General features: G+C 50.5%; 2 protein-coding genes and 1 long non-coding RNA gene across 4 annotated transcripts; 2 read left to right on the top strand and 1 right to left on the bottom strand.

The window, feature by feature from the left end:
• Positions 1–908: 908 nt before the first annotated feature.
• On the bottom strand, positions 909–8,634 carry HEMK2 (HemK methyltransferase 2, ETF1 glutamine and histone H4 lysine). The gene is made up of 6 exons (XM_081085497.1): positions 8,490–8,634; positions 6,423–6,509; positions 5,263–5,353; positions 4,294–4,377; positions 2,643–2,784; positions 909–1,705 (listed from the first exon to the last, which is right to left on the bottom strand). Exons 1-6 carry the CDS (start codon positions 8,621–8,623, stop codon positions 1,572–1,574), a joined length of 672 nt encoding a protein of 223 aa, XP_080941623.1. The 5' UTR covers positions 8,624–8,634; the 3' UTR covers positions 909–1,571.
• A 28-nt stretch (positions 8,635–8,662) lies between these two features.
• On the top strand, positions 8,663–11,858 carry LOC308515054. Of its 2 annotated transcripts, none has more exons than XR_013995638.1 (3): positions 8,663–8,797; positions 8,890–9,111; positions 11,137–11,858. It is a non-coding gene; the product is annotated as an uncharacterized lncRNA (long non-coding RNA). The 2 variants fall into 2 exon arrangements; XR_013995639.1 differs by having other exon boundaries at positions 8,890–9,328.
• A 9,342-nt stretch (positions 11,859–21,200) lies between these two features.
• On the top strand, positions 21,201–25,642 carry LOC308516961 (beta-defensin 12-like; the record flags this gene model as incomplete). The annotated part of the gene is made up of 2 exons (XM_081088005.1): positions 21,201–21,264; positions 25,515–25,642. 2 exons carry the CDS (start codon positions 21,201–21,203, stop codon positions 25,640–25,642), a joined length of 192 nt encoding a protein of 63 aa, XP_080944131.1.
• Between the last annotated feature and the right edge of the window lie 1,298 nt (positions 25,643–26,940).

Genomic DNA, 26,940 nt, shown 5'->3' with positions numbered 1-26,940 from the left:
TGATGGGAGGGAGATGGGAGTCCCCTGCCCTGGCCTGAAGCCTGGGCCAGAGGTGTCAGGCCGGCAGGAGTGGGGGAGGCAAGCCGGTGATTGGTGTGAACTACAGAGGAAACACTCATTGGTTAAGCTCCCTGTATGCCACTGGTAATATTCTTAGTAACTTGGGTAATAAGAATCCAAAAAGGTGATCTAGGGTTTTTCACCACACTCCTGGTGAAAAAAATGAAGGTCCGCTGCTGGAGGGCTAAGAAATGTCACATCCTGCCCTAGCCCGTTTGGCTCAGTGGATAATGCCTTGGCCTGCTGATGGCAGGGTCTGGGTTCAATTCTGACCAAGGGCATGTACCTAGGTTGCAGGCTCCTCCCTGGCCGGGGCCCAGGTCAGGGCTCATGCAGGAGGCAACCAGTCAAAGTGTTCCTCTCACTTTGATGTTTCTTCTTTCCCTTTCTCTTCCACAGTCTCTAAAAATCAATGAAAACACATCCTCAGGTGAGGATAAAAAGAAATAATAAGGAAATATTATTATATGAAAGACACATCTTAAAATGCCTAAAGAAAGTTGTCATTTTTTCATGGTGAAGGGACTGGAGTCCATGTTGATGAAAAAACCTTGCTGGCTGCGGTGACTGGCAGTGGCTGCAGCAGCGGGGTGATGGGGCTGGTGCCTTCCCCTGATCAGCCCGGTCACCTCCCACAAAGGGAGGCCAGACTGCGGCTTAGGCCCTATCCCAAGGGGAGCAGGGAGCGGGCCTAAGCCATCACTAGGACATCCCCTGAGGGCTCCCAGTATGTGAGAGGGGGCAGGCTTGGCTGAGGTACACCCCCCCCCCCACGACTCACCCAGTGCACGAATTTTGTGCACTGGGCCCCTAGTTATAATAGAATGAAAACAATACACAAGTGAAAGTAAATTTTAAAAAATTTTCATTGAAAAGTTTAAAAAATTATATAATACATTATCCTTGTACAAATGCTACTACAAAAAAGCAAAAGTTCCTCTATCCCACCTGATGTCTTCTAAGACTCTCATATGCACAAATCTACCCTCTCTGTGGGTCTTTAAGAAATATACATGCAGGACAATACTGTTCTGTACCGTGCTTTATTTTCACTGAATAGTACACCATGAACCCCTTCTGGTTCAGGCCATACAGCTCCGAGTCGCTGGATGGCTGGATGTCACTCACATTCAGTGTCCTGGGCATATTGTGACTTCCTTTACCAGCCCCTTTCATGATGGCACACTGGTTGACTTCTTGCTTTGCTATTTTAGACAATGCTGAAATGAATGTCCTTTCATATATAATATAACTATCTTTTATATGTAAATGCAAATTATACATAATGTACATATTTCCTGGCATTTGTCTGTAGGCTTGATTCGTAGGTGAAAGATAATGCCCAGCCCTGTCACCTTTCTCTAGTTGACAGATTTCTGACAGTTGCACTTGTTAACCAAAAAATGACTTGTTTCAAAATATGGTGAATACGTTCAGCCTATCTACACACACACACACACACACACACACACACACACACACACGTGTATATTCAGTGTAATACATATTATTCAGTATAACGTGGAGCAGACACTGTGTGGGGACCTGGTGAACCTCAGGACTGAAAGGAGCTCTTGGCCCGCTCTCCTGGAAAGTGCGGTGGTCCCCTGCAGACCTCTCACCTTCATTGTTTCCAAAATGTCTTCTAAAATGGAAATTAAAACAAAAGGTAAAATTCAACTGAACCATTTGGTGAAGTGTGTATGACTGCTAAACGGTTTAATAAATAATAGACTATTTACAGAGTATATTCATCTGAGAAAACAGTGCACCCCAAGCAGGATTCTATTGCAGTGAACTTGGACTTGACACAGGTGTTACTGAGAATTCTAACCAGACTAAATGGCCTGCGTTGCAGTGGAGCCTGCTTGTTATTACAGCAATAATTGGACTTTTAGTTATTTAGCTCCATTCTCTGCCCAGATCCTTCCCTTTGGATAAAAAAAAATGTCACTGAAGGTTTGGGCCAAGTGTACAGTAACGTGGAACAATGGTAGTAAATGAAATATCTTATTTCGTTTAGGCGCATTGAAAAAAGCAAAACCTTCCCTTTTACAAACAACACTGAAGACTGAACTAAGAAAATGGAGTTATGAAAAACAAAAACCTAGTAATCATAATGTGATTTGAAGGGCTGGGGATATAAGGTATAACAAAAAAATCAAACTCTGAGGTGTACAGAAAAAGAAAAATCATGGTCAATTTAGTTACAAAGTAATGTGAAAGCTAAGGCATAAACACCCATACCATGAGATAGCTTTCATGATAAAACTTCTGATGAGCTAAACGTACATAGCAGAATTTTCAAGGGCATGAAGACTAAAGGAGGAGAGAGAATTCACAATATGGAGGGTGAAGTGTCAGAAGAAGAAACTGAAGATTTTGTATTTGAATATGCATTTGAATATTAGTTTAGGAATTACGGGAAAACTGCCACCCCCACCGCAAGACAATCCTTTTTAAAACCCCCAAATCAACCTCTTACAAACCCCTCTTGTGTTGTCTGTATCATCTGCCAGCTGGTTATACTAACATTCCAGGTTACTTTATCGAGTGCAGTCTTTGACAGTGGTCTGTGTTACCTGGATCGTTCTCCTTAATGGTGACTAAATAGAATAGCCCTCTTGGCGAAAGGAGATCTGGAACCAGTGGAAAGAACCTGTCCATGACTTCGCGACCATTTCTGCCACCAGCCCAAGCTGCTTCTATTCCATGACTTCCGACCTGTGACCAATGGAAAGATTGTTTTGACTCAAGTTACACTTAGAATCACAAACTTAATCTTTTTAAAATATATATATTTTTTTATTTCAGAGATGAGGGGAGGAGAGGGAGAGACTGATCCACACCAGCTAGGCTCAAACTTAATCTTTCTGACAAGTAACAGTCATCAAACAAGTATGTATTTTGTATTTTACTGCCACACAAAAGGCGTAAAATTTAATCTGAGCCCCACCATTTCTTAGCCTTTGTGACCTTGTATAAATGTGTAGTCTTTGTGAATTCCTTTCCTCCCTTATCTGTAAAATTAGGAAAACAATAGTTTCCAATTATAAAGTTAGAAAATAATGATAAAAAATTAATTTTCCCACTGTTGGGGGAAAAAATGAGGGAATAGTCTAGCCATCTATTTTATGTATACTTATGTATATTTTTCTTTTCTTATGCAATACCTTATGAAATCTCTTCATGTGATCTAGTCGAGTTCTAACTTGCTTTTAAGGACTGGAAAACATTTTATGATGGAAAATAATCACATATAGCTATTGATGAACATTCAACGTGTCCACTTGCTTAATTTCTTTTGTATTTACGTTATTCCCATATCTACCTCAATATACAACTTTCCACAAAGTTAATCATGAGGAAATTCATGCATTCTTCTGTTTTGTCCGACTTTCCTCCTAGAGACTCCGTTTCGGCATTCCTGATTCCTTCCTTTCTAGGCTCATGTTTCCTCCCTTATTTCGGTGGACCCCATTTTCTGGATGTTGCACCAAGCACCGTGGTGTGTGGACAAGTGCCTGGGAAGGCAGCTTTGGCCAGGCCCTTCTCGTCATTGTGTTCCTGGGTGGACAGGCGCCCTCTGGGCTGGACCCTGTTGATCTGCCTCCCCAGGAATGCTCAGCCAGGTGTAAGTGCTTGCACTGGAGGTGCCCCTGGGAAGACCAGCCGGCACCAACCACATTCTTATACCCGGAGGAGGGAGGTGTCCCTCAGGAGGGAGGAGTCAAGCCCTGCCTGCTGCCTGGGCCCACCTCTGAGCTGTACCAGACCTTGATCCTGTGCAGGTCAGGGCACACGCCAACAGCACCCATGTTGTGTGTCTAGACACACTGGTAAGTACAGCCACCACTTCCTGCACGCACGTCTATTTCCTGTGTGTTCTGTCTCCCGGATATAACCTCTAAGCTTATCTTCTAATTTCCTCCTTTTCCTGCCCCCACTGCCTCATAATACCCTTGAGAGGAGGAAACCGAACACTTTCAAAAAGAATTCCTATTAGAATTTAAGGGGGGTTAAAGGGCATGTACACACGCACAAACACACATGAATTTACATACCATTTAAATACCATGGCCTGATTTGAATGGAATTTTAAAGGATGGAGATGGGTCAGTTTAATCAGAGCAGTTTATGTTAATCCACAGCTGACATCAAATGATGAAATTTGCTTGCATTTAGAAAGGAAGCAGCAGACAGCATTAATGATTAAATTCTGTTAAGTCTTACCTCTTCAGGCGGAGTCACTACATATGGGGGATTAAACACCAGAAGATCAACCTTCTCCTTCAGTCTTGGTAGCAAGCCTTTGACCTAAATGTTCAACAACTGTCAGACTTTTAAACCAGAGTATAAATTAAATCAACCATCTTTAAAAATATCTCATATTTTTAGAAAGAAAAATGTGTTAAGCCACACTAATTAACAGAAATGGAGGTGAATATTCTTACATTTTCACTCAGATAAAGATTATATGAATTTCCCTAAAAATAAGGAAATAAGACTGTGTAACAGAATGAAGATGATGTTCAGGAGTCTCAGCTCCTCAGCCCACGTGTTGACATGTGGTTGCACGTTTAGGAGAGAAGGAAGGAAGGAGAAAGGTCTAGTTGGTACATCTGTCTTGTACAGACTGCACAGCTTTAAAGCTGCATCCTATGAACTAAGCATTTACTGTCCACAACCAGGAGGACTGTTTGCGAGAGGACATCGGATTGAGAGAAAGACACATGACCCAACTGATGCAAGCTATACTCATTCTGGGGCTTTTGCTGGAAGGCAGGGTTTCTTTCCATGGGGGGTTGCTGAAAAATAAGAAACAGGCATGCAAGTATCTTGCTACCATCAAGGAAGACTTCCTAGGAACAGAGCCACGAGAGAGAAGGTCAGACCCAAGAAAAGGACGCCTGTAATGGTACTTGAGTTCCTAGAGTCAGCTGTGCCTGAAGCCACCCACTCTAGTGGAGCCAGTTTGAACTGGATGCTGTCACCGTGACACACAGAGCCTGACATATACAAGCCAATAGACATCCCCCATGAACTGTGACAAAGAGTACTGTATCAGTCAAGAATTTATCAACTGTGATATACTGCTTACTGGGTTAAAAATTAATCACTCAAGTATCTTTGACTTAAATCCTGTGGACCTTAACTTATCTGAAAAGGAAATCTATTATTGGGCAAGGAGTAACATCTCACCAAATCGGTAATGACGGGATGCACATGGACTCTGTTACAGCGTGCTGTCTCCAGGGTACAAGCTGCTGCTTTGGGGTTGATGTCAGTGCACCTACAAACAGAAAAGAAAGACTATATTCCATGCCCAGGAGACAGATCAGCTTCTGAAAAATTCAAGGAATATTCCATTTCTTTTATGTGGAGCAGATTTTTTAAAAATTGAATACTTTAATAATGGTAGAAAAAGAATAAAGATTTATTACACTGATTTAAAAAGAAAGGCTATTATATTGATATAGAGGCCCAGTGCACGAAATTTGTGCACTCAGTGGGGCGGTGGAAGGGGTCCCTCAGCCCAGCCTGCGCCCTCTCACAGTGCAGTCTGGGAGTCCTCGGGAGATGTCCGACTGCTGGCTTAGGCAGCAGTCGGACATCCTTAGCACTACTGTGGAGGTGGGAGAGGCTCCCGCCACTGCTGCTGCGCTCGCCAGCTGTGACCCCGGCTTCTGGCACACTGATCACCAGGGGGCAGCTCCTGCATTGGCCATCTGACCCCTGGTGGTCAGTGGATATCATAGCAACCGGTCATTCCACTGTTTGGTCGATTTGCGTATTAGCCTTTTATTATATAGGATAACGTGCAAAAGTAGACTACACATAATCACACACACATCTGAAGGAATTTATTAAATTATGAATCCAATGAAGGAATACTATACAGCCACCAGAAATGAAATTTAAAGAATTTTTGGAAGGAAAATGCTTATGATACCATATTAATTGAAAAACATAGGAAACGGAAAAAACTGAAGCAACCGTGTGGTAACATTTATAGGTAATTTTTATCTTTATAATTTCTATGTTCTCAAATTTTCTCAAAAGTGATTCTGGTAACTTTCAATTAATTTGTGATAAATTATTTACCTAAAAAAATTCAAATTTAGAGATGACCTAAAATTCTTATGCAGCTTCTATAATTATCCATTCTGATGGAATGAAACACTCCGTTGTAATTTTTAGGGAATTTCATGTGCAATCTGAGTCCTTACTCTACTTAAACAGACACCATCAGATACATATTATCTAATTACACAAATGATTTCATTCAAGCAACACTTGATAGTATTTACAGTCAATCTCTTAGTGGAAGACGTGGATGCCTCTGACATCCTGACACTTACATGTACAGAGCCTGGGGGCCTATCATGGAGGCTAGGAATGTGGATACCACTCCAGACCCCGATCCCACTTCCAGGCATAGCTCCACTCTAAGCAAAAGAAAGTCGCATTACTACAGCTGCAGTGAAACACACATCACAGAAAATGACGCTCATGCTGCTTTTAATCCATTTCTCCCCTATTAGCACTCACCTAAAGTACAGAGTGTCACAAAAATATACAAATATAAAAGAAATTTATAAATAAGTTAATTTCTGACAACTGTTTTGGCCTCATTTAATATTCATAGCTCAAAATTGTTAAAATTTTGGGCATGCAGTTTATTCTAAGTCCATAACATATTAATATAATAGATGGCTTTCAATTCATTTCTATAGCACATTACATAAAAACGATGAAATAATGTTAGTTTAGGGTTAGACATTTTAATATGAAAGACATCAGTTCTTTCCAGGAGAAGTTCCTAGTGTGGCATGTCCTGAAATGATAGATTATTGCAATATTTATTTGTGAAAGACATTTCTCTATCATTTAAAAGTATGTAACACTCATAAATCCATCAGCATATCCTAGGGGAGGAAAGCTACCCTATACTACAGATAACAGATTTAGAGCAGCAAAGAAATTCCATATTTGTACTATATACTAAATTGGGAAAACACTGAAGTATTGGCTCTTAGACTATTAGTGATAATCTTAAGGCTGCCACTGAACATCTCCATTCTACTGTATTCTGTCCTTCAATTAAATGTCTTTCCTTGCCTATAACTACATACACAGATGGTGTCAAAAGCGCCAAGTATCCCCACTACAGAACGGGCTTGGTGGGGTTTAGGGGGCTCACTGATACCCAGCTCCCCAGTTACCCAACCTCAAAGCCCGGGTTCCTCACTAGGCGCCAGTCCCATATCCGACAAAGCCTTATTCTATGGGAAGAGCGACTGAATCTTACCAGGCAGCTGATATTGGACAAAATAAACTGTTACGGTCTCATAAATACCTAAAAGTCCAAGACCAGAAATCCCCAAAACTTTAAAACAGAATCGGATCTGCTGCCAGCACAGTGCGGAGCCCAATCTGTGCTTGTAAATCGTTGACATGTCAGGACCTACAGCACAGCACCATTTCAGTCTAGATTGCAGGAAACCCCAAAGCTCCATCGTTTACAATGAAAAACTAGTTTATAATAATAGTTGTGCCATTTTATACGTGGAAAAATCCAACCAGGTTTCATCCTGAGAAAAGCCACTTCAAGGCTGGATTTTTAAATACATCTGAATACCCAGATTCCCTTCATTTCAAACACTGACAATGTCGGTATTCATTCATTTTGGTCATTAAATGTCAAGTTTCTAGCATTTCAACAGGTCGGTGTGATGAGGCGTAAGGTGCTAGGGACATGGAGGCTGCAGGTCCCGAAGTTGTTACAATTCAATGAAAAAGTCAGGCGGCCGTCACCCCGCCTGCGAATCGGGCTTTAAAGGGCGCAGAGGTCAGAACCCGGCCGGTGCTGGCGGGGTCAGGGGTCAGGGTTCATCCCCGTCCAGGGCCCGACCGGGGGGCGGGTTGGAGTCCCCCTTGGGGCGCCCGTGGGAGGCGACCGACTGAACGCGCGCGCTCTTTCTCCTCTTTCCCCACCTCTCCCTCCTCCCTCCCACTCTCTCTAAAATTCAATGGGAAAATGTCCCCCAGTGAGAATTAACACCAAACAACCCCCCCAATGCCTCCCATCCGGGTCCCTCAACCTCACTTCCTGTTTGGGCCCCGGGGCCGCGGGGCTTCCGGGTAAGTCGGCGGCGCCGGCCCCGCTTCCCGGTCTCGTGGCTGAGCCGCGGGGGAGGCGGGTTTGGCGGGGCCGGTGCGGAAAGGCCGCCCGGAAAGGCCGCGCGGAGCGCTCGCAGCTCCGGTACCGACATCGGGACCCCGGCGCCCTACTCCTGCTTCCGGGGAGCGCGGTGACGGCTTCCGGGTCACCTGCCCCGCGGACCGCGCCTCCGTCCCTTCCGGGACCCCGGGCCGCCGCCGGCGGGACGCCCGTCGCCGGCCCACGGGGACCCGCCCACTCGCACCGCGTGAGCTCGGCCGCCGCCGCCTCCAGAGCGTCCAGGAGCAGGAAGGTGTCCTCCGCGGGCGCGTACACGTCGCGGAAGGCGCCGCGGCCCGCGTGCCCGTGCGCGGGGGTGGGGAGGCCGCGCACCGCCATCTCCTCGGAGCGTCCGCGCAGGCGCCGGGCGCGGGGCGTCGGGCGTCGGGGCGGGTGACGCGGCGGGTAACGGGCCGGTCGGAGTAAAAGCTCCGGGAACATGGAAGTGTGTCTCATCCTGTGGGTCCGCGCCTGACAGTCCTCAGCGGGTTCTGACTGAGCGGAATGTTTATGGTGCGTTTACAAATCTATTCCTAGTCAGCAGCGAATGGAAAATACGTGGTTACAAAGTCTTACTTTAAAACAAATGTTTTCGTTGGTTTCAGAGGAAGGGAGGGGGGAGTCACTGACCGCCGCCTCCTCAGGCCCCGCGCGGGGGTCGGACCCACGGCCCGGCCGGTGCCCTGACGGGACGGACGCTCCCACTGAGCCACACCGGCCGGCCGAATCGATCAGTTCATGGAACGGAATCGGAGGTGCAGGAAGAGACCCAGATCCAAAGATCGGTTTTGTCAGATGAACACGTCTCCTCGGGTCATGAGGAAAATGTGCGTGAAATAATAAATGGAGCTGGGCCGGGAGAGCAGCGGGTCCCGGAGGAAGTCCCTGCAGCCCGAGCTGTGCGCCCAGTGGTTAGAGGGCGGCCCTGGGGTTCGGGGTTCGGTTCCGGTCGGGCGCAGGGTGTGGCGTCTCACATGATGTCTCCCTGTCTCTGCCCTCCCCCCGCGCTCTCCACAAAAACGGACGGAGAAGCCATGCCCTCGGGTGAGGACCAAGGACGGAAGGCCCCGTGGAGGGCGGGCCGGGAGGGGCCGTGCTGGGCGCCCGGAGCCCAGAGACCCGCCGGTGCGCAGGCGGAGCGGGAGCGGAGGCGGGAGGCCTGACCCGGGGAGGGAGGGAGGGAGGGAGGGGGCCCCGCGGGAGCCGCGCGGGTTCGGGACACGAGGCGGGCGGGCCGCGGGGTGCGGGGTGCGGGGTGCGGGCAGTGAGGCGGGGCCACAGGTGAGGCGGCTCCCGGTGTCGCTGGGACTCTTTCTCAGGAGCCACAGCCGCCCCGGCTCCTCGGCTCCGGCTCCGGCGGAGCCCTTTCTGCTCCTCCGCCCGCCGTCGCAGGTTGGGACGTGGCGCGGCTCCGGCTGTGGACGCGCTCAGAGCCCGGCGGCGGCTCCGGCTGGAGGGCTCCCCGCGGCACCCACCGCGCCCACCGGCAGCCAGGGCCGGGCTGGTCCCCGCGGCACCCACCGCGCGCCCACCGGCAGCCAGGGCCGGGCTGGTCCCCGCAGCACCCACCGCGCGCCCACCGGCAGCCAGGGCCGGGCTGGTCCCCGCGGCCAGGCGCGACCCGGGGCCAGCGTGGTCCCTCCCGGTGACGGAGGGGGGAGGCGAGCCCGAGCAGCCGCCCGCAGAGTCGGGACCAGCGCCCGCGGGGGGAGGCCAGTGTGGCCCTTGGAGCCAGAGGAGCCGCGTGGGGATGCGGACGGGGCCGGCCCCGCAGGGCTGGGCACCGGGGGGAGCGACTCCCGGTGACAGGGAGGCCGGGCGGGTGTCCGAGGATCCAGGCGCCCGAGGCTCGGGTCCGGGGAGGCGGCGCTGAGTGAGGACGGCCCGCCGGGGGCACAGCCGCTGTCCGTCCAGCCGGCGCCCACCCTGCGCTCCGGGGGGAACCACACGCGTGACCAGCAGTCACTGCCCACCGCGGCCGAGAGCCTGAGGCCGGCAGGCGGAGCTGCACCCATTGCCGCAGAAAGACGCGAGAACAGAGCTGCTTCTTACGAACCCCAAAGTAGATCCGAAACCTCTCGGAAACGGGTTACTGTTTTATAATCTTAGCGCCCAGAAAGTTCGTTCTTCTGTTAAATTTGTGACTTTCTTGACGCGACTTAAATCCCGTGTGGAATGCCCCCCCTCCCCCGCGCGATTCCCTTGGCTCCGGCCACGCGGGCCCTCTCGCCCCGCAGGCAGCCCGCGCGCTCCCTCCTGGGCCTGGCCGGCGGTTTCTTCCTGCGGCGCCCATCGCCCACCAAACAGACCGCAGAGGCCCCCCTCCAGGTCTTCTCTCCCAGTCCTCCGCTGGCAGCCCTGCTCTCCCTCCTGCCCCGGAATGCCACCCTCGGCCTCACCGTTTGCACTCCCTGCCCAGCATCTTTCCGAATCGGTGATCGCTTTCTACTCCGTGGTGTTTTACTGACATACACTGCTTACCTGTCTCCCGGTTTGAATGTGAGCTGCCCGAGTGGGGGATTTCGTTCACGGCGGGGCCTCCTGAACCGAACAGCACCCGGAGCACCGTGCTCGCTCCCTGCAGGGGCGCTGAGGAGCGAGGGAGGGAGGGAGTGACAGCGGGCGGAACCAGGGACGCAGGAGAATGACGACGGACTGAGATCCACTTCGCAGAGGGGACTCTAGTTTTCCCCGTCTTGTCAATCATCTCAGCTTGATGCTTTCTTTCAAAGATCCCCTCACATGCACACTGGTCCCCACTTTGGACTGGTAGTCACTATTTTAACCCTTACACACAAAAAACCCAAATAAACAGAAACTCCCTTTAGGACATGTTTGTTCTTATCACTTAGAAGGAGATATGACATCCTCGGGCTTACTATCCAGGCTACGCTGCTGATGGAGGCAGCTGTGCTCACCACTGTGCCACCAACGCCAACTACGCTGCTGATGGACCTCGACCTCCGACCAGGGCGCCCCGATGCCCGATCTCTCAACCAGATGCAGCCAAGAAAACGTGGAGAAGATGGCGTGGCAGGATGCACGGCAGAACGATCAGCCAGCTCCGAGGAGGAAAGTTCAACCTTTATTTCGCAGATCTGCTCGTCCAGGGATCCCGGATCCAAAGCCTGAACTGCACTCGTGGGGAGGCTCTGACCTATATCTCCTCCTGTGGCGGCCCCTGCGGGTCCCCGCAGCCCCGCCCAAGTCAGCTGTGGCGAGGCCTGGGGTTAGGCTCTGCAGCTCCGGCCGAGCCAGTCAGTGGGGAAGTAACCAGATACTGGACTCGGCTGCAGCCCCCCCCCCCCTTTCCTTTTCAGTGGCATCCTTCACTCTTCTCCAGATCTTCCCTGTTGTCTCAGACACGACTTCCTTTCCTGGACCGTCTTCCATTCGACTGAACTTTCTCCTGCCTCCCCTTTCAGAGCCTCTTCGTCTCCCTCGGCAACTCCTCGTTTCTGCGCCTCACTTAGACCTTAGTGCAGTGATGGCGAACCTCTGACACGTGTCAGAGGTGACACGCAAACTCGTTTTTTTGGTTGATTTTTCTTTGTTAAATGGCATTTAAATATATAAAATAAATATCAAAAATATAAGTCTTTGTTTTACTGTGGTTGCAAAGATCAAAACATTTCTATTTGTGACACGGCACCAGAGTTAAGTTGGGGTTTTTCAAAATGCTGACACGCCGAGCTCAAAAGGTTCGCCGTCACGGGGCTGGGCTAGATCATGAGTCCCCTGGGTGTTTGCAAAATAGTGACATTCTCATTCTATTCTTACTTCATTCATCAGCTGGGCTACTTTTGCAGAGAAGCTTTTCGTTGTAAATCTTTTGGTTACCATGAGACGGTTTGGACGGGAAAGCCAGGAAAAAGGTTCTGTTCCTCCCTTTCCTTAGGGACAGTGAGTGGATGCAGCCCCCCAACACTGCCCAGGGCATGCGCTCTCTGCTGCCACCTGCTGGGTGCGACGCTCACAGACATCCACGTGGGTCAACCCCTTCGTTTGCACCCTTCTCATCATACATTGTTTTCCTCCCCAGAAGCTGATGTGTTTGCATTACAGTGTATACCAAACAAATTGCCCTTAATATTGATTTATTTTCTAAATTAAAGAACAAAAGTCATACATGACTGTTGAGCAGAACTTCTGATCAGAAAAATAACAACGTTATCAAGATCAATTGCTATAATTCAGGCCAAAAACAAAAAAAAAACCCATGATGTTCACTGAGGCTGTAGCTGATTAGATAGATGTTAGTTGGGCTTTACAGTGCTGGAACTCAGTGAACCTGCATTGCTACGCTCCCGTCACAGCAGAGAAGGCCGTCCGGGGCCCGGAGGCCAAGGCCCTGCCGTCTGCTGCTCTGCTCCCGGGCTCTGCCTCTCAGCAAACCCTCCTTTAATATCCAGCTCAGGGGCTGCACCTGGACTTTTTGGCTGTCAGCTCTCAAAAAGGGAGGCTCTGAGGTCCGGCCGTCGGCACGTCTAGGGACCAGGCCCCAGTGGGCTTGGGTATTTTCACAGGATTCAGTGAGGTGCCATCCGTCCTTTCAAACAGAACGGGTTAGTGTTGGGGCGGACTCCAATTTTGAATTCCTGTCTCTTACAATTCCGCCGGCAGCGAGCAGTCCCATAGCCACATATCGTGTCTGCGTCAAGGTCACCTCTCACTGAAATAAGTCAGTCAGTGTGAGCAATGGCACCAAGGACAAGAGGCAAGACATTGGAGCAGGTTTTGTGGGGGGAAGACTGAAATGACATAGAGAATGTTTGAGGTCCCCAAGTACCCCCGGGTGCCGGGCCTGCCAACATGCACCACAGCTATAAGGTGGGGAAGCCTGTTAGCCAGGGGCCGGGCTCCATAAGGTCAACTCAGTTCCTTAAACTGGATTCTAGGTGCAAAGACATTCCAGTCACGGCCGTGGTAACATAACCAGTGTTTCCAATTGTGTCTTGTTACAGGGATAACATTCTTATTGATCTTACACAAATAATTATCTATATATATAAAGCTCTCAGTGGTGCCAATCGCACAGGTGTGTTTTGATCTGTCGTTGTTGATGGTGAATTTGGCTGACACTTCTATTATAGAGAAAGGGCGAATAGCGATACTCAAATATTCTAATTAATTTCAGTGTGCACAAGTTCATGCACTGGGCCACTAGTGTTGACATAAGAATAAGAAAAAATAATAGTTTCCTAATTCTTGAAGAATAATGCAGGGAGGAAAAAAATAAGTGTTTTATTTTAGCTATTTGCCCATCAGCAAATTTGAATCCAGACTTATGGATGCAGAACAAATGCATAGGCAGTAATTCAGTGTCTCCATTTAAAGTCATGGAGTCAAGAAATTAATTTCAACGGGTGTGTGACACATGAGAGGTTTTGGTAAGTAGGTTCTCCATCTATCTATTATTAATATAACTATCCAAGCTGATGTATATTTATTTCATTAACTATTCATCTGTCTATATCTGTATTTATGTCTATGTCTTTGTCTACCTCTGTGACTATGTCTCCATCTCTCTCTCTCTCTCTCTCTCTCTCTCTCTCTCTCTCTCTCGTCTCTATCATCATAGTCTATCTATCTCAGCAGGTTGCTTGGGGCTGACTGCCTGAGAGGAAGCTAGAGATCTGTTTATTTATAGACTCCAGAAGTTCCCCTTTAAAAGAAATACCAGATGGCTTCAGGACAGTTCCCTTACCAAAACAAAACAACAGCAACAAAACCCCAGAAAAAGAATCCGGGGACAGTCAAGGTAGCTACTCATGTTCCCCATCCAGTCAAAGCATGTGACACATTACTGAAAGCCAGCCACTCGTTTTTATTGCAGCGTCTCAAGGGGAACTTGGTGGGAGAGGTGAGACAGATGGGAGAGGTGGGGCAGATGGGAGAGGTGGGGCAGATGGGAGAGGTGGGGCAGATGGGAGAGGTGGGGCAGATGGGAGAGGTGGGGCAGATGGGAGAGGTGGAAGAAGTGAGAGAGGTGGGAGAGACGTGAAAGAAATTGTAGGTAGGTCCGCCTCGGTGGTCCTGGGAATCTTCTTCTTGATGGAATCCTGCTTGTCACTGTCGGAACATGGCTGGAGGGCGAGGCAGCATTTCAGAGCCCTCTGGCAGAGAGCAACGAGCTCTTCATTTTTCTGACAAGATTTCACGCATCTCCCTTTAAGCTTGAGGCATTTCTCATCAAAAAATGCATTCCTGGCTACACAAGGGAAGGGCCACCCGGATTAGTCCTCGTCTCGGCCACATCTGGTTGCCAGGCACAGCCAGGGAGGGAACGAGTTGGTGCCGCTCCTGCCCCGAGAGGGCGGGGAAATGGTTTCTGTCTGGTCTCAGAACAGGAAGGACAGAGTTGGCGCCCAGTGTTCGGGGGCCTTGGGAAACAGACACCACTGTTCTCATCAAAATCTGTTGGGTTGTGTGGGGTTTTTTAAGAAGTTTTTAAAGAATACTTTTTATTGATTTCAGAGAGGAGGGAAGAGGGAGGGAGAGAGAAACATCAATGATGAGAGAGAATCATGGATTGGCTGTCTCCTACACGCCCCCTACTGGGGATTGAGTCTGCAACCCGGGCCTGTGCCCTGACCGGGATTCGAACTGTGACCTCTTGGTTCATAGGCTGATGCTCAACCACTGAGCCACGCCGGCCATTATCAGCTTGTTCCTATAAACACATGCAGTCAGTAACTTCCCCCACACACTCAAAGTGCTACGAGAGGAGAGAGGAGAGCCCAGCTTGAGTTTGGGGAATGGCCGAGACTAGGGTGCAAACCAAATATGTAGAAGAAAGAAGTGTGCTGAGGTGAAGAGACTTCTTAGAAAGAGTCAGTCTGATTTCTCCTCCACATCCACTCCTGCGTTCAAGAGCAGGAAGGGGAGTGGGGTGGGGTGCTCCCTACTCCTTCCCTTTGCTAGTCTGCCCAGGGGCCTGGTCCTCGCCCGAGGCCTGGATCAGTATCACCCATAAGAGCATCCAGCTTCAAGTTAAGGACAGACAGCACATCAGAATCCACACTGTAGAGTTGGCTAATTTGGATATTTGCAATAAAGAGTCAGATGGACACAGATCGGAATGAATGTCAACATACAGCCTGGACATGCACTAACAAGAGGGATGGGTGCCCCGCGTGCTCTGGTCCTGCCTCTTATAGCATATAAGCTCATATGGATAAACACCCTGCATTTGAAGGACCAGGGAACTGTGGCTCCCATGGAAGGAGTCTGTACTCTCTGTCCTCCTGTTTTGTAAGGCGTCTCAGGCTAGGGTGCTGGACCTCACTCTGACAACAGCCCTTGCATTGGGGTCAACTCTCAGTGATGGTCCAGGAAGAGAGGCCTCTGGGAAGAGGAAGAGCATTGGTGACCACACGCTCCTGGTGAATTCTCAGAGACGCCCATCTAGAGGCTCATGCAACTCTGTTTGTGCAGGTGTGAGCACCCAAGACACATCCATGGCAAAGGTTCATGTACTCAGATCACTTTATCATACAATCTTCAGGAGTGATCTGAAAATGATACCTTGGTCAGTGTCCGATGTGTGTGTCAAAGCCAGTGGAATGAATGGCTCACTGGAGGCCCCATCCCCATGTCCTTGACCCAGAATCTACTTCCTTAGGGTGACTGCAAATCTCCTGGCATAGCGGGTGCATGGCGGTGTGCACACTAAGCCCTGCACAGAGCTCACTGTCATCTGGGGTGCACCTGGGCTCACTGTGAATTCTGCAAAGTTCCTCCTTTGGTCTCTGGATCCGGGGTGAGTCCCGTCTGGGACTTTACTTTTGGGGAGGATTGGACTAGAGCCAGTGGAGGTTCCAGGAGCAGGAAAAAGTGGCGAGAGTTCTGGTTGGTTAGGAAAAGTCCTTTTGCTGTGGACAGAGCTGGTCTTGGAACCTGGCTCACCCCTGTGCACCTGCAGGGCTCAGCACCTGCTTAGCCCCCCTGAACCTCCCTGTCTGCACTCTCAAAAGAGATGTCAAATGGTCCTTCCCAACGAAAAGAGATGCTCGGAATGTCCCTGAGTTAGGGCAGGGCAGAGTTCCCGGAAGGCACCGGCATTGCAGAGCTAAATGCATGTCAGCATGTGGAGTTGTTGTCACACTCTCCAGCTGCATAGCTTGTGTTTCGGGCATTGCAGCTGGTTTGACTCTTTCACCCACTGGCACAAATAGCGTCTCTAAGCTCCATTCCTATTGATTTCCAGCTCTTCCTTTCTTACCCGTCTTCCTCTTCATCACAACTATGTTTTAAAAGACCCATAGATGGTTACCCTTGCTTTTCTTTCTTTTTGCAAATTTTTCTTTTGGCCAGTGAGCATGAGACTAGGGGTCCAGGGGTGCCTTTGCTGGCTTATCTGTGTTTCTGCAAACCTGTGACACCCCGTCCCAGATAGTAATGGAAAAGGGGAAGTGTTTGTAGAAGAGGCATGAGGGGACTGTCACCTCCTGGGGCCAGTGGTCCCCGCAGGGCCAGGGGGCCCAGGGCGCCCTTGTTTCCGGAGTTGACCTTGGCCATGTCCTCCCCGAGGCAGGCCCTGTCTCCGGTCCACCCTCTCCAATGCCCATCCTGCAAAGGGGCTCATGTTACCTGGGGCCAGAAGGAGGAAAACAGCGAGGAGCAAGAAGATCGTCTTCATGACTTCCGGGGTCTGGAGAGACCAGCTCGGCGTCCATGAAAAATGAAGCAAATACCCCCATTTATGTGTTTTCCCAGACCAAACCCGATCTTGATCGCTGAGGCATAAAGAACTGTCTCTGTGCTCGGCTGCACCGAGCCCACGTACCTCGGTGGGTGTCAGCCTGCGGCTCCTCTGGGTGTTTTTTTGTTTTTTTAAAAAATATATTTTATTGATTATTTACAGAGAGGAAGGGAGAGGAATAGAGAGCCAGAAACATCGATGAGAGAGAAACATCGATCAGCTGCCTCCTGCACACCTCCTACTGGGGATGTGCCCGCAACCAAGGTACATGCCCCTGATCGGAATCGAACCCGGGACCCTTCAGTCCGCAGGCCGACGCTCTAGCCACTGAGCCAAACCGGCCAGGGCCCGGGTGTTGTTTTTACTCTGGAAAGTTCCCAAGAAGAACATGGGATGTCGGGAGGGCAGAGCAGGTGTGCACTGAGGACCCAGCACAGACATGTGTCAGCAGGGTCTGGTGGCTGGCATTTCTAACGGTGCCGACGCTCCATGACAGCCTCGGTCTACTCCCCTGTACACCGACAGGACCTGGGCGATGTCCCAATGTGTCAGGCAGAGCTGGTGCCAAGCCCAGGGGTGGCTGGGTTCCTGCTCCAGTATCTATGAGCTGCACACACTCGGCACATAGCTTCATGGGGCACACCCATCACCATTTATCTTTTAAATACATTTTTTTAAATTAATTTCAGAGAGGAAGGGAGAGGGAAAGAGATAGAAACATCAATGAAGCAAATCATTGATCGGCTGCCTCCTGCACACCCCACACTGGGGATTGAGTCCAAAACCCAGGCATTGAATCGAGGCCTCATGATTCATTGGTTGGTGCTCAACCCCTGGGTTCACCATTTATTTTAAAACTAGTGGCGTGGCCTGGTGCACAAAATTCATGTGTGTGTGGGGGGGGGGGGGCGTTCCTCAGCCTGGCCCGCACCCTCTCCAATCTGGGACCCCTCGAGGGATGTCCAACTGCTGGCAGTCAGACATCCCTCTTGCAATACGGGACTGCTGGCTCCTAACCGCTCACCTGCTTGCCTGCCTGATTGCCCCTAAGCACTCTGCCTGCTGGCCTGCTCACCCCCAACTGCCCTCCCCTCTTGGCCCCTAACCACCTCTACCTCAGCCCTGCCACCATGGCTTTGTCCAGAAGAACATCCGGAAGGTCTCCTGGAAGGTCTCCCAGTCTAATTAGCATATTACTTTTTTATTAGTATAGAGAGTCCTGGTGCATGGGTGGGGGCCAGCTGGTTAGCCCTGAAGGGTGTTCTGGATCAGGATGGGGGGTTCCCTTGGGGGGTGGGGCAGCCTGGGCAAGGGGCCTGTGGTGGTTTGCAGGCCAGCCATGCTCCCATGGGGTAAGGGTCCCCGCTGGGGGGTGTGGCCAGCCTGGGTGAGGGGTTGATGGCTGTTTGCAGGCTGGCCACGCCCCCCAGCAGGGACCCACACCTCGATGGTGGCCAGGCCAGCCTGAAAGAGGGGCTGAGGGCCGTTTGCAAGCCCTTTCCTCGGCGGCTAGCCCAGTGGACCCAAGCCTCCCGTGCACTTGGGCTGGCTCCTTGGTGGCCGCCCACAGGCCCCTCCTTTGGCGGCCGGCCCAGTAGGGCAAGAAGCTTGGCTTCATCCATCGCCAGGGGTGACCCAAGCCTCCCACCTGCTCAGGCTGGCTTCATGGCCACAGCCATCTTTGTCCTGCTAATTTGCATACTCACTCCTGATTGGCTGGTGGGTGTTGTGAAGAGATGGTCAATTTACATATTTCTCTTTTATTAATGTAGATGTGACTCTTCTTGCCTGGCTGGGTGGCTCCGTGGTTGAGCGTTGACCTATGACCAGGAGGTCATGGTTTGATTCCTGGTCAGGACACGTGCTTGGGTTGTGGGCTCGATCCTCAGTTTGGGGCATGCAGGAGGCAGCTGACCAATGATTCTGTCATCATTGATGTTTCTCTCTCTCCCTCTTCCTTCCTCTCTGAAATCAATTAAAAAAATTTGACTCTTCCTGTATGCCACACACTTTAAGTGCCACATGCATCAGAGTAAATTCTTAAACAATCCAGTTAAGAATGATTGAAAATGCAAATTTTCTCTATTCTCTTCCAAACATCACTTAAAAAAATTGAAGTCTACAAGAAAAGACAAACTTCCAGATAGTCTCTGTGGCAGATGGTTTCAGTCACCTCATTGGTTACCTCACGATCTCGTTTGGGCCTTTCCGAGGCGAGTCTTTGTCAGCAGGTGAAGGGGGGAAGGTGGGGTCCTTGTGGGACTGCCTGGAGCGAGGGAGGGCCCACCGGGCAGGGGACCCGCCGGTCCGTTTCGGCTGCTGTGGCCAAATACCACATTCTGGGTGTGGTTTGTAAACACCGAACATTCATGTCTCCCGTTCTGGAGGCCAGAGGCAGGACCAGGGAGTCAGTGGTGGGCTTTGGTGAGGACCCTCTGCCAGGGCACTTCTCCATGTCTTCCCGCTGGAAGGGGCAGGGTCTCTCTGGAGTCCCTCGTAGGAAGGCATCGCTCCCATCCCATTCATGAGGAATTAGCACCCAATCGCCTCCCAACGGCCCCACCTCCTAACACCATCGCTTCCACATTAGAATTGGGGGTTGGGGGCAGCAGCATTGGAGGTGTCTGAGCGCTCACAATAGCCCCCTAACTCTCCTGGAGGCAGTGTGGCCTGGCCCGGTTGGTAAAATGCCCAAACGCTGCAAGGCAGTAGGCTCCCTTCTAGCCCTGTCCCCACACACAAGTGTGTCTTCCTGAAGGTGACCTACCAAGGCCTGGGGACAAGCACACAGCCATCAGCGCTGGCGCGTTCTCTGGCCGGGACAGTCCCTCGAGAACCATGGCCCTGAAAAAGTGCTCCCGGAGAGGATGGCTCCCAGCTGGGTAGAGCGAAGAGTGGAGGTCGGACCAGTCACCACAGCCAGGCGCTCAGGAAGACTTTCCATCCCTTGTTTCAGGTCATTCTCTCCAGTGTCCTGCGAGGACCTACCATGACTACATCCTCATTTTAAGGATAAGGAATGTGAAGTTCAAAAAAATTAAGCGACCTGTTCAAGGTCATCTCCTTAAAAACTCTGTCTGTCATCAGAGTCTGCATTGGCGGGTGGTTCTGTTGTCTGTTCCAGAAACGAAGGACAGAGCATCGCTTGGGCAGAGACAACAGGGTGGGCTGACTTGGCTGCAGTGACATGAAGACGACTTCTGACTCCCACCTCCTTCATGAATTCCCAGGACGTGGTAACCATGACTCGGACCCGCTGGGTGACATTGTTACAGGCTCAGGGATTGGGTGCTGACTGCCTTCCCCCTTCCTCCTGGTCATTTACAGACCATCCCATGGGAGCCAGGACAGTGCTGGCCACCCTGCTGCGCTCGGGCCAGGCCTCCTGTGAGCATCCCGGTCCGAACATCACCACACAGAGCCTCCAGCACCTGGAGAGGCCGTGGGAGACCCCTGTTCTCTCCGTGACGCAGCCGGTTCCCGTTTGATGGAGGAGGAATGACTCCCCGTCCTGGGCACGGCTGTGTGAGGCTCTGGGCTTCAACGCCCGCCTGCTGCCCTTTCCACAGAGCAGAGTGCTTGAGGGAGGCTGAGGGCTGTCCCCATCCTGTCTGCTCTTGAACCGGGGAAATGGAGCATGTCCCTGTGTTCTCTTTGTTGATTCGCTTCACTGCCCCAGAGCAGGGCGCATGGTTCTCGAATATCAGTGGGCCTCCTGTCCCCTCAAAGCTGTGGAGACTCGTCTTCTGCCAGCAATGGCCCCGAGCAGGAAGATGCTGTATCTTGTCTTTGTCTTTTTCTTCATTTTGGCTCAATGTCCATCAGGTAAAGGAGAATGGCTGGGATTTCGATGGGGCAGAGCATAAAATGGGATGATTCTCCTATGCACCACCCTAAAACTGGGAGTAATGGTCAGCTCCCCACTGTGCGTCTCACAGGAATTTCTTGAACTTTCTGTGGAATTGTCTAAGAGGGAACAGCTATTTTCTCCTCCTCCTCCCCCTCCTCCTCCTCCTCCTCCTCCTCCTCCTCCTCCTCCTCCTCCTCCTCCTCCTCCTTCTCTTTTAACTTCTTCCTGGTTACCAGGAGGGCTAGGCTTCAGAAATAGAATAAATCTGCATCCCTGTGTCCTGCTGCCCCTGACAGGAGATCTGTGGGGTTGGAGTACTGTTCCCTACAGCCCTGTTCCCTGCATTGATTTTAATTTTCAAAATGTGCTTTGCTTTGAATTTAGGGTCCCGGGCAGGACTCGAGTATTCCCAGCCATTCCCTGGAGGTGAGTTAAACCCTTTGTGTGTAGTTTCACTTTGAGGAACACTGGCCTGTCCGCTATCTCTGATTCCTGGACACAGGAGGTGAAGGAGAGAGCAGTAAAAATAGAATTGCCCGAACTCCCACTCACTCTTCTCTTTTTTCCTCTTGGTCCCAGCACCGTATTTGGATTTTCTATTTCATGAGAAATCTGTGTTACTGGGTTGTAATGTTGGTTTGGACCTGGTGGCTACACTCATGGTGATCCCTAAACCAAGGTCAGAGGATTGAGCTGGAACCAGCCCATTAGCACTGCTCTGGGAACATGCTGATCCATCGCTTCCAGGCTCTTTCCTGAATCCAGTAAAGTGTGTCCCAAATGCATATCACTGGCCTAAGAGGGAGAAAGGATCATTCAGCAAACACTCCATGACAGAGAGCTCTTAACAAATAGCCCACTGATGTGTGTGTGTGTGTGTGTGTGTGTTTGTGTGTGTGTTTGTGTGTGTATACTTTACAGGAAGAGAGCATATTATACACAGAACAGAAATAAATGCTCTGGGGTAATTGCAAACAGAATTTAAAAATGTTTAGACAGAATTTCAGAGTGAGGAAATTAAGGCTGATACTAGTCATTGAGTACTTACTGTGCACTGGGCAGTCTATTAACTACTTTCTGTGGATTATCTCATTTCATTTTCAAAACATCCCTAGGTCTGTCTGGCATAACTCAGGAGTTGAGCTCCAATCCAGCTACCAAGAGGTCACCGGTTTGATTTCCAGTCAGGGCACATGCCTGGGCTGCAGGCTCAGTAGGGGGGATGATCCGCAGAAAAGGGGGGGGGTGCAGGAGGCAGCTGATTGACAATGTTTCTCTCTCATCAGTGTTTCTATCTCTCTTTCCCTCTCCTTTCCTCTTTCTCTAAAAATCAACAAAAACATATTAAATAGAGACACCCCTAGGTGGTAGGTACTATTACAACCACCATCTATATATATAAAGAGCCAGGCTCCGTAAGGACCTAAGGCTTGACCTAACACCAGAAGTCAGTGCTGGGTTGCCATGGTGACCCAGCACTGACCTTAGCCAGTGCTGGGGGCATTGACTGCCAAGGGGCCTGCTGATTAGACCCGGAGAGAGGCCTGCAGAGAGAGAGGCAGGGTCTGATCTGCAGCCTCAGTGGCAGCTGTTGATCAGCCCCGCCTCTTTGATCAGGCCCAGAGACACTCACTGGCATAGAAGCCGACCAATCAGAACCTAATCTGGATGAACTACGAAGGCAGACCCTAAGGTGGGGGCTGAGGAGGGGTTTTAAGGGCAACAGCTGTTTGGTGTAAGGTGTAAGAAAGCAGTTCAATTTTTAAATGACCGGTTTGGCAGTATAGTGCATATGGCTGGCTATCTGTCCAGATATAGGGATTATGTGTTTTTGTCTGCCAAGAGCATCTCCTCCTGCTGAAAAAGCCCCCCCCCCATTTTAGCAATCCTACCCCATATAATCTATCTATACTTACAAAAGGGTAATATGCTAACTAGACCGGGTCAACTGGCCATCTTCCGGACATCCAACTTCCTTCCAGACAAAGCCATGGTGGTGGGGGCTGAGGCAGAGGCAGTTAGGGGCAATCAAGCCGGCAGGGGAGAGCAGTTAGGGGTGAGACCAGGCCAGCAGGGGAGGGCAGTTTGGGGTGATCAGGCAGGCAGAGGCAGTTGGGGGCAAGATCAGGCTGGCAGGGGAGAGCAGTTGGGGTGAGATCAGGCAAGCAGGCAGAGGCAGCTAGAGGTGATCAGGCAGGCAGGCAGGGAGGTTAGGGGTGATCAGGCAGGCAGGCAGATGAGCAGTTAGAAGTCAGCAGTCCCAGATTGCAAGAGGGATGTCCAACCCCTGGTTTAGGTCCAATCCCTGTGGAGAGGGTGCAGGCTGGGCTGAGGGAATCCCTCCCCAGTGCACAAATTTCATGCACCAGGCCACTAGTTTTACATATAATGAAGCAGAGACATAGATGGGATGTTATGTAACTCTGCCCGGAGGGTGGGGTGGGGTCACAAATAGTAAGTGCTAAGTTAGGCTTTGCTGGAGGACATTAAAGTCAAGTTTTAATTCTGTGATTCTCAACCAGGTTGAACAGTGCCCACCAGTACTCTTAAGCAGGGGTGGCACCGCAGCACGGGCGTTGGGCAATCAGACTGTCTGCTGCCTGAGAAGTGCAGATGCTGTCATACAGAATCGTTGTGCTGGCACCTCTGGGTACCAACTGGATATAAGCCCTGCATGCAAACACCCAGAGAGGGTCCCCAGGTGATGGCGGGAGAATGGGCCCTCTAGCTCTGCAGTGACTGAGCTCCTGGAGAGAATCCCGCATCCCAAAGAGCAGGTCAGATGAGGAAAGCCACCTCATCTCCTTCTGGTCTGACTCCAAGGCTGAAGGTGCTGCTTCTTTCCTGCCTCGGGAAGTAGAACAGGTGGAGGCACCAAAGCAGCCATCAGCCAATCTGGGTGAAGAGAGTGGGAAAGTCCAGAAGCAGGGACAGACGACAGAGGCGAATGCAGGAGACCCCAGTGAGGAAGGGATTTAGGAGGAGAAGATAATACACTGAGGATCTAGACGTGAACCAGGCATCGAGGAGTCAGACCCAGCTGCTGAGCGGAGGCTCTCGGAGCCGAGGTGGCTGTAGAGCAAGGACATGCAGGGAGGGGAGACACTGGTCCTTCCTTCCTACTGTTCTCAGGAGGCTTTTGGTGGCACCTGCTCATGGCAGACGGCGCCCCCCCCCCCCACCTAGAACTTTAGTGTTTGTCTCCCCTCACTTCCAGTCGGAGTGGGTTAAAAGCCAAGTGACAGGGACTTTGTTTTAGAGGCGAGCGGAGTTCTTGTCACCGGGTATGATGAGTGCATCGCAAGGGGAAGAGTGGGTGAGAAGGGTCTGGGCTTTGCTAGAGCGAAGGCTGGGGATTGGACTGTGGACCTCTCAAATGGACAAATGAGGTAGTTGCCAATGAGCACAGTAAGTTGCAATACAACGTAAGCGACACTTAGCACGGATACAATCGCTGGTTCCGTGTTCTGGAGGCCCAGAGGGAAAGGAATAGGACGGAGCCCCAGGCCTGGAGCCACTCCAGCTGGGCGTGCTGCTGAGCGTCATCAGAGAGCGAGGAGCAGGTGGTGAGGCAGGGTCACCAGGGGCATGGAGACCGAGGAACCTGAGGATGGGACCTGAGCTGTGTAGGCGCAGGGGGAGGACTGCAGTGGTGATGCCAACCTGTGGTGCTCACTGTGCTCTGAGGTCACTGGGAGGAGGGTGGTGATTAGGAAAGAAAACAAGGGGTCACATCATCAGTGCTGCCCCCTGAGAACTAGAGGAGCACAGGAATGTTCCTTTTGTGGCAAAGACACTGCGTACCTGGGCCATGAGGTTAGCTTGGACACCCTCGCGGTCATGTAGGGAACCTTTTGCTTAGCCCTGACCAGTTTTGCTCAGTGGTTAGGCATCAGCCCATGGACCAAAGGGTCTCGGGTTTGATTCCTGGTCAAGGGCATATACCTGGGCTGCAGGTTCAATCTCCAGCCCTGGTTGGGACACGGGGGGGCAACCAGTTAATGTCTCTCTCTCTCTGCATCCCTCCCTCCAACTGTCTCTAAGAATCAATGGAAAAAATATCCTCAGGTGAAGATTACTAGTAAGAAAAACCCCCCAAAACCTTCTGCTTAAAGTACCAACAAAAAGAGCTAATTGAGTGAGTAGTGCTGGAAAAATATTCTCACATAACTTGTTCCATTTCACCACTAAAACAATGTAGACGTCGACTGGTGTTTGTAGCATGTCCACGTGACAACTGAGAAGCTGAGGTTCAGCAGGTTCCTGAGGACACAAGGCCATTACAAGACGCAAATGAGAATTGAACCTAAGTCTTTAACTCCTCCACCAAGAACCTTTTAACACCCCATGGTGTCCCTCCCATCATCGTCACATAGCCTGCATGTAGTGCCAGGTGTGCAAGGGACAGTCCTGCACACGCATGTGTTGATGATGCTCCCTTTTGACCAGGCAGGTTAGAAACACCGGGGGGACCAGGATAGCACCTCCCTGTGGCTTAAAAATGAACTCTCTCCAACTCCATTTTGAAAAAAGCAGAGCTCTTTGAAAAATCCCCACTGGTTCTTGAAAACACCCTTTATCATCATAAATACAAACCCTCTCCTTTTGTGGCCTTGGACCTTTTCCCCACCTCCAGGGTCCGGGAAAGAGACGTGAGCAGCTCTTTCTCCGTGTAGGTGAGTTTGCTGCTTGTGAGCCATGCAGGCTGGGGCGGGGCAAGTGCAGGAAGATGTGCGCTGAGGATGAGAAGGTGGTCGGAAGTTGCAAGCTGAATTTCTTCTGCTGCCGACGGAGGATCCAGTAAGTCAGACCAGCGCTCACCGGCCTCTGCGGCAGCCCTGGCTACTCAGAGAAGGTCAAGGAGGTGATGTGGCTTAACACAGTCGTGCAGTGCGTGAGGGTCAGGGCCCTTCATATTCCCCCCCTTGTTTTGTTTCTTCGCTTTTGTTTTAAATTAATCTTTGCTGTTGAAAGTCCTCATTTCCCCCATTGACCTTCGTCCACCCTGCACCCCATCCTGCTGCAGGCCTTCACCACCTATTGTCCAGTCCATGGGTTATGCATCTCCAAATAGAAGTTCTTTGTTACTTTCATCTCACCCCCAACTCCCCCCTTCCCTTTGAGATTTGTCAGTCTGCTCCATGCTTCTGTGTCTCTGGATCTATTTTGTTCATCAGTTTATTTTGTTCCTTAGATTCCACACATGAGTGAGATCACGTTTTACTTGTCTTTCTCTGACTGGCTTATTTCACTCAGCAGAATACTCTCCAGGTCCTTACATGCTAGATCTCAAAGGGCAAGAGGTCCCTTGTATTAGTAGAGTGTCTAATACCTGAGGAAGCTCTTCCTCCTATGACTCAAGATCTCTGCATGAGGCGGATGTTACCATCTCCAGTTACATTGGAAGAAATGGAGGCCCAGAGAGGTGGTCCTTTCCTCAAGGTGGTAGCCAGACCAGGAGAGGACGCTCACACCACTGTCACATTCTGCGCATCTGCCTACATGCACCAATTCTCACAAAACAGGAAAACATCTATGGAGTTCTACTTCTATGGAATCCAATAAATGCATTGTACCCACACCAGCTCCTGGTAGGCCAACATATTGTCCTTTCTTGATTCTAGTGCTTACGGGGTTCCTATAAAACAACTCACACCAACTCAGTTAATGTTTATGCCCCAACTTGGCCTTTTCGCTTCTTGCCAGTGAATGACAACGTTAGAAATCAATTTAAAATATTCAGCACAGAATGTACCTGAATGCTGAAATTGTGTCAATGATCTGATTATGCTAATCCCTGTTACCCCTTCTTGGTTCTGGGTTTCATTCCCAAGCCCCCTGTCAATAACTGGAAGGGAATGAAGATGCCTATAAAGCAGGATTGATCAGGTTGGGCTGAATTCTCAAGAGGTAGTGGATAAAACATTAGGCATCATTAACTCCCGTATGCCCAATTAAGGTACTGGACCACAAATGCAAGAATAGCAGAGAAATTGTGATTAGAAGCACTTAATCTTACGCAGACCTAAGGGTGTAACAGAAAGCAAAAGAAGGCAGGGCACAGGGTTTCTTTGGAAAATGTGCTGATGAGCACAGTAAGTT

The sequence above is a fragment of the Myotis nattereri genome (assembly GCF_964212035.1).
Source record: "Myotis nattereri genome assembly, chromosome: 3".
In the NCBI taxonomy this organism is placed as follows: domain Eukaryota; kingdom Metazoa; phylum Chordata; class Mammalia; order Chiroptera; family Vespertilionidae; genus Myotis; species Myotis nattereri.
Note: the sequence above shows the minus strand (reverse complement) of the source record. Positions and strands in the feature narration are given on the sequence as shown.

Coding starts and splice junctions, on each gene's coding strand:
- HEMK2 (XM_081085497.1), bottom strand. CDS start 8,623: ATGGCGGTGCGCGGCCTCCCCACCCCCGCGCACGGGCACGCGGGCCGC. Junction 5,354..6,422: donor GGCCCCCAGGCTCTGTACAT/GTAAGTGTCAGG, acceptor TTCTGTTTGTAG/GTGCACTGACATCAACCCCA. Junction 1,706..2,642: donor CATTAAGGAGAACGATCCAG/GTAACACAGACC, acceptor TTTCCATTTTAG/AAGACATTTTGGAAACAATG.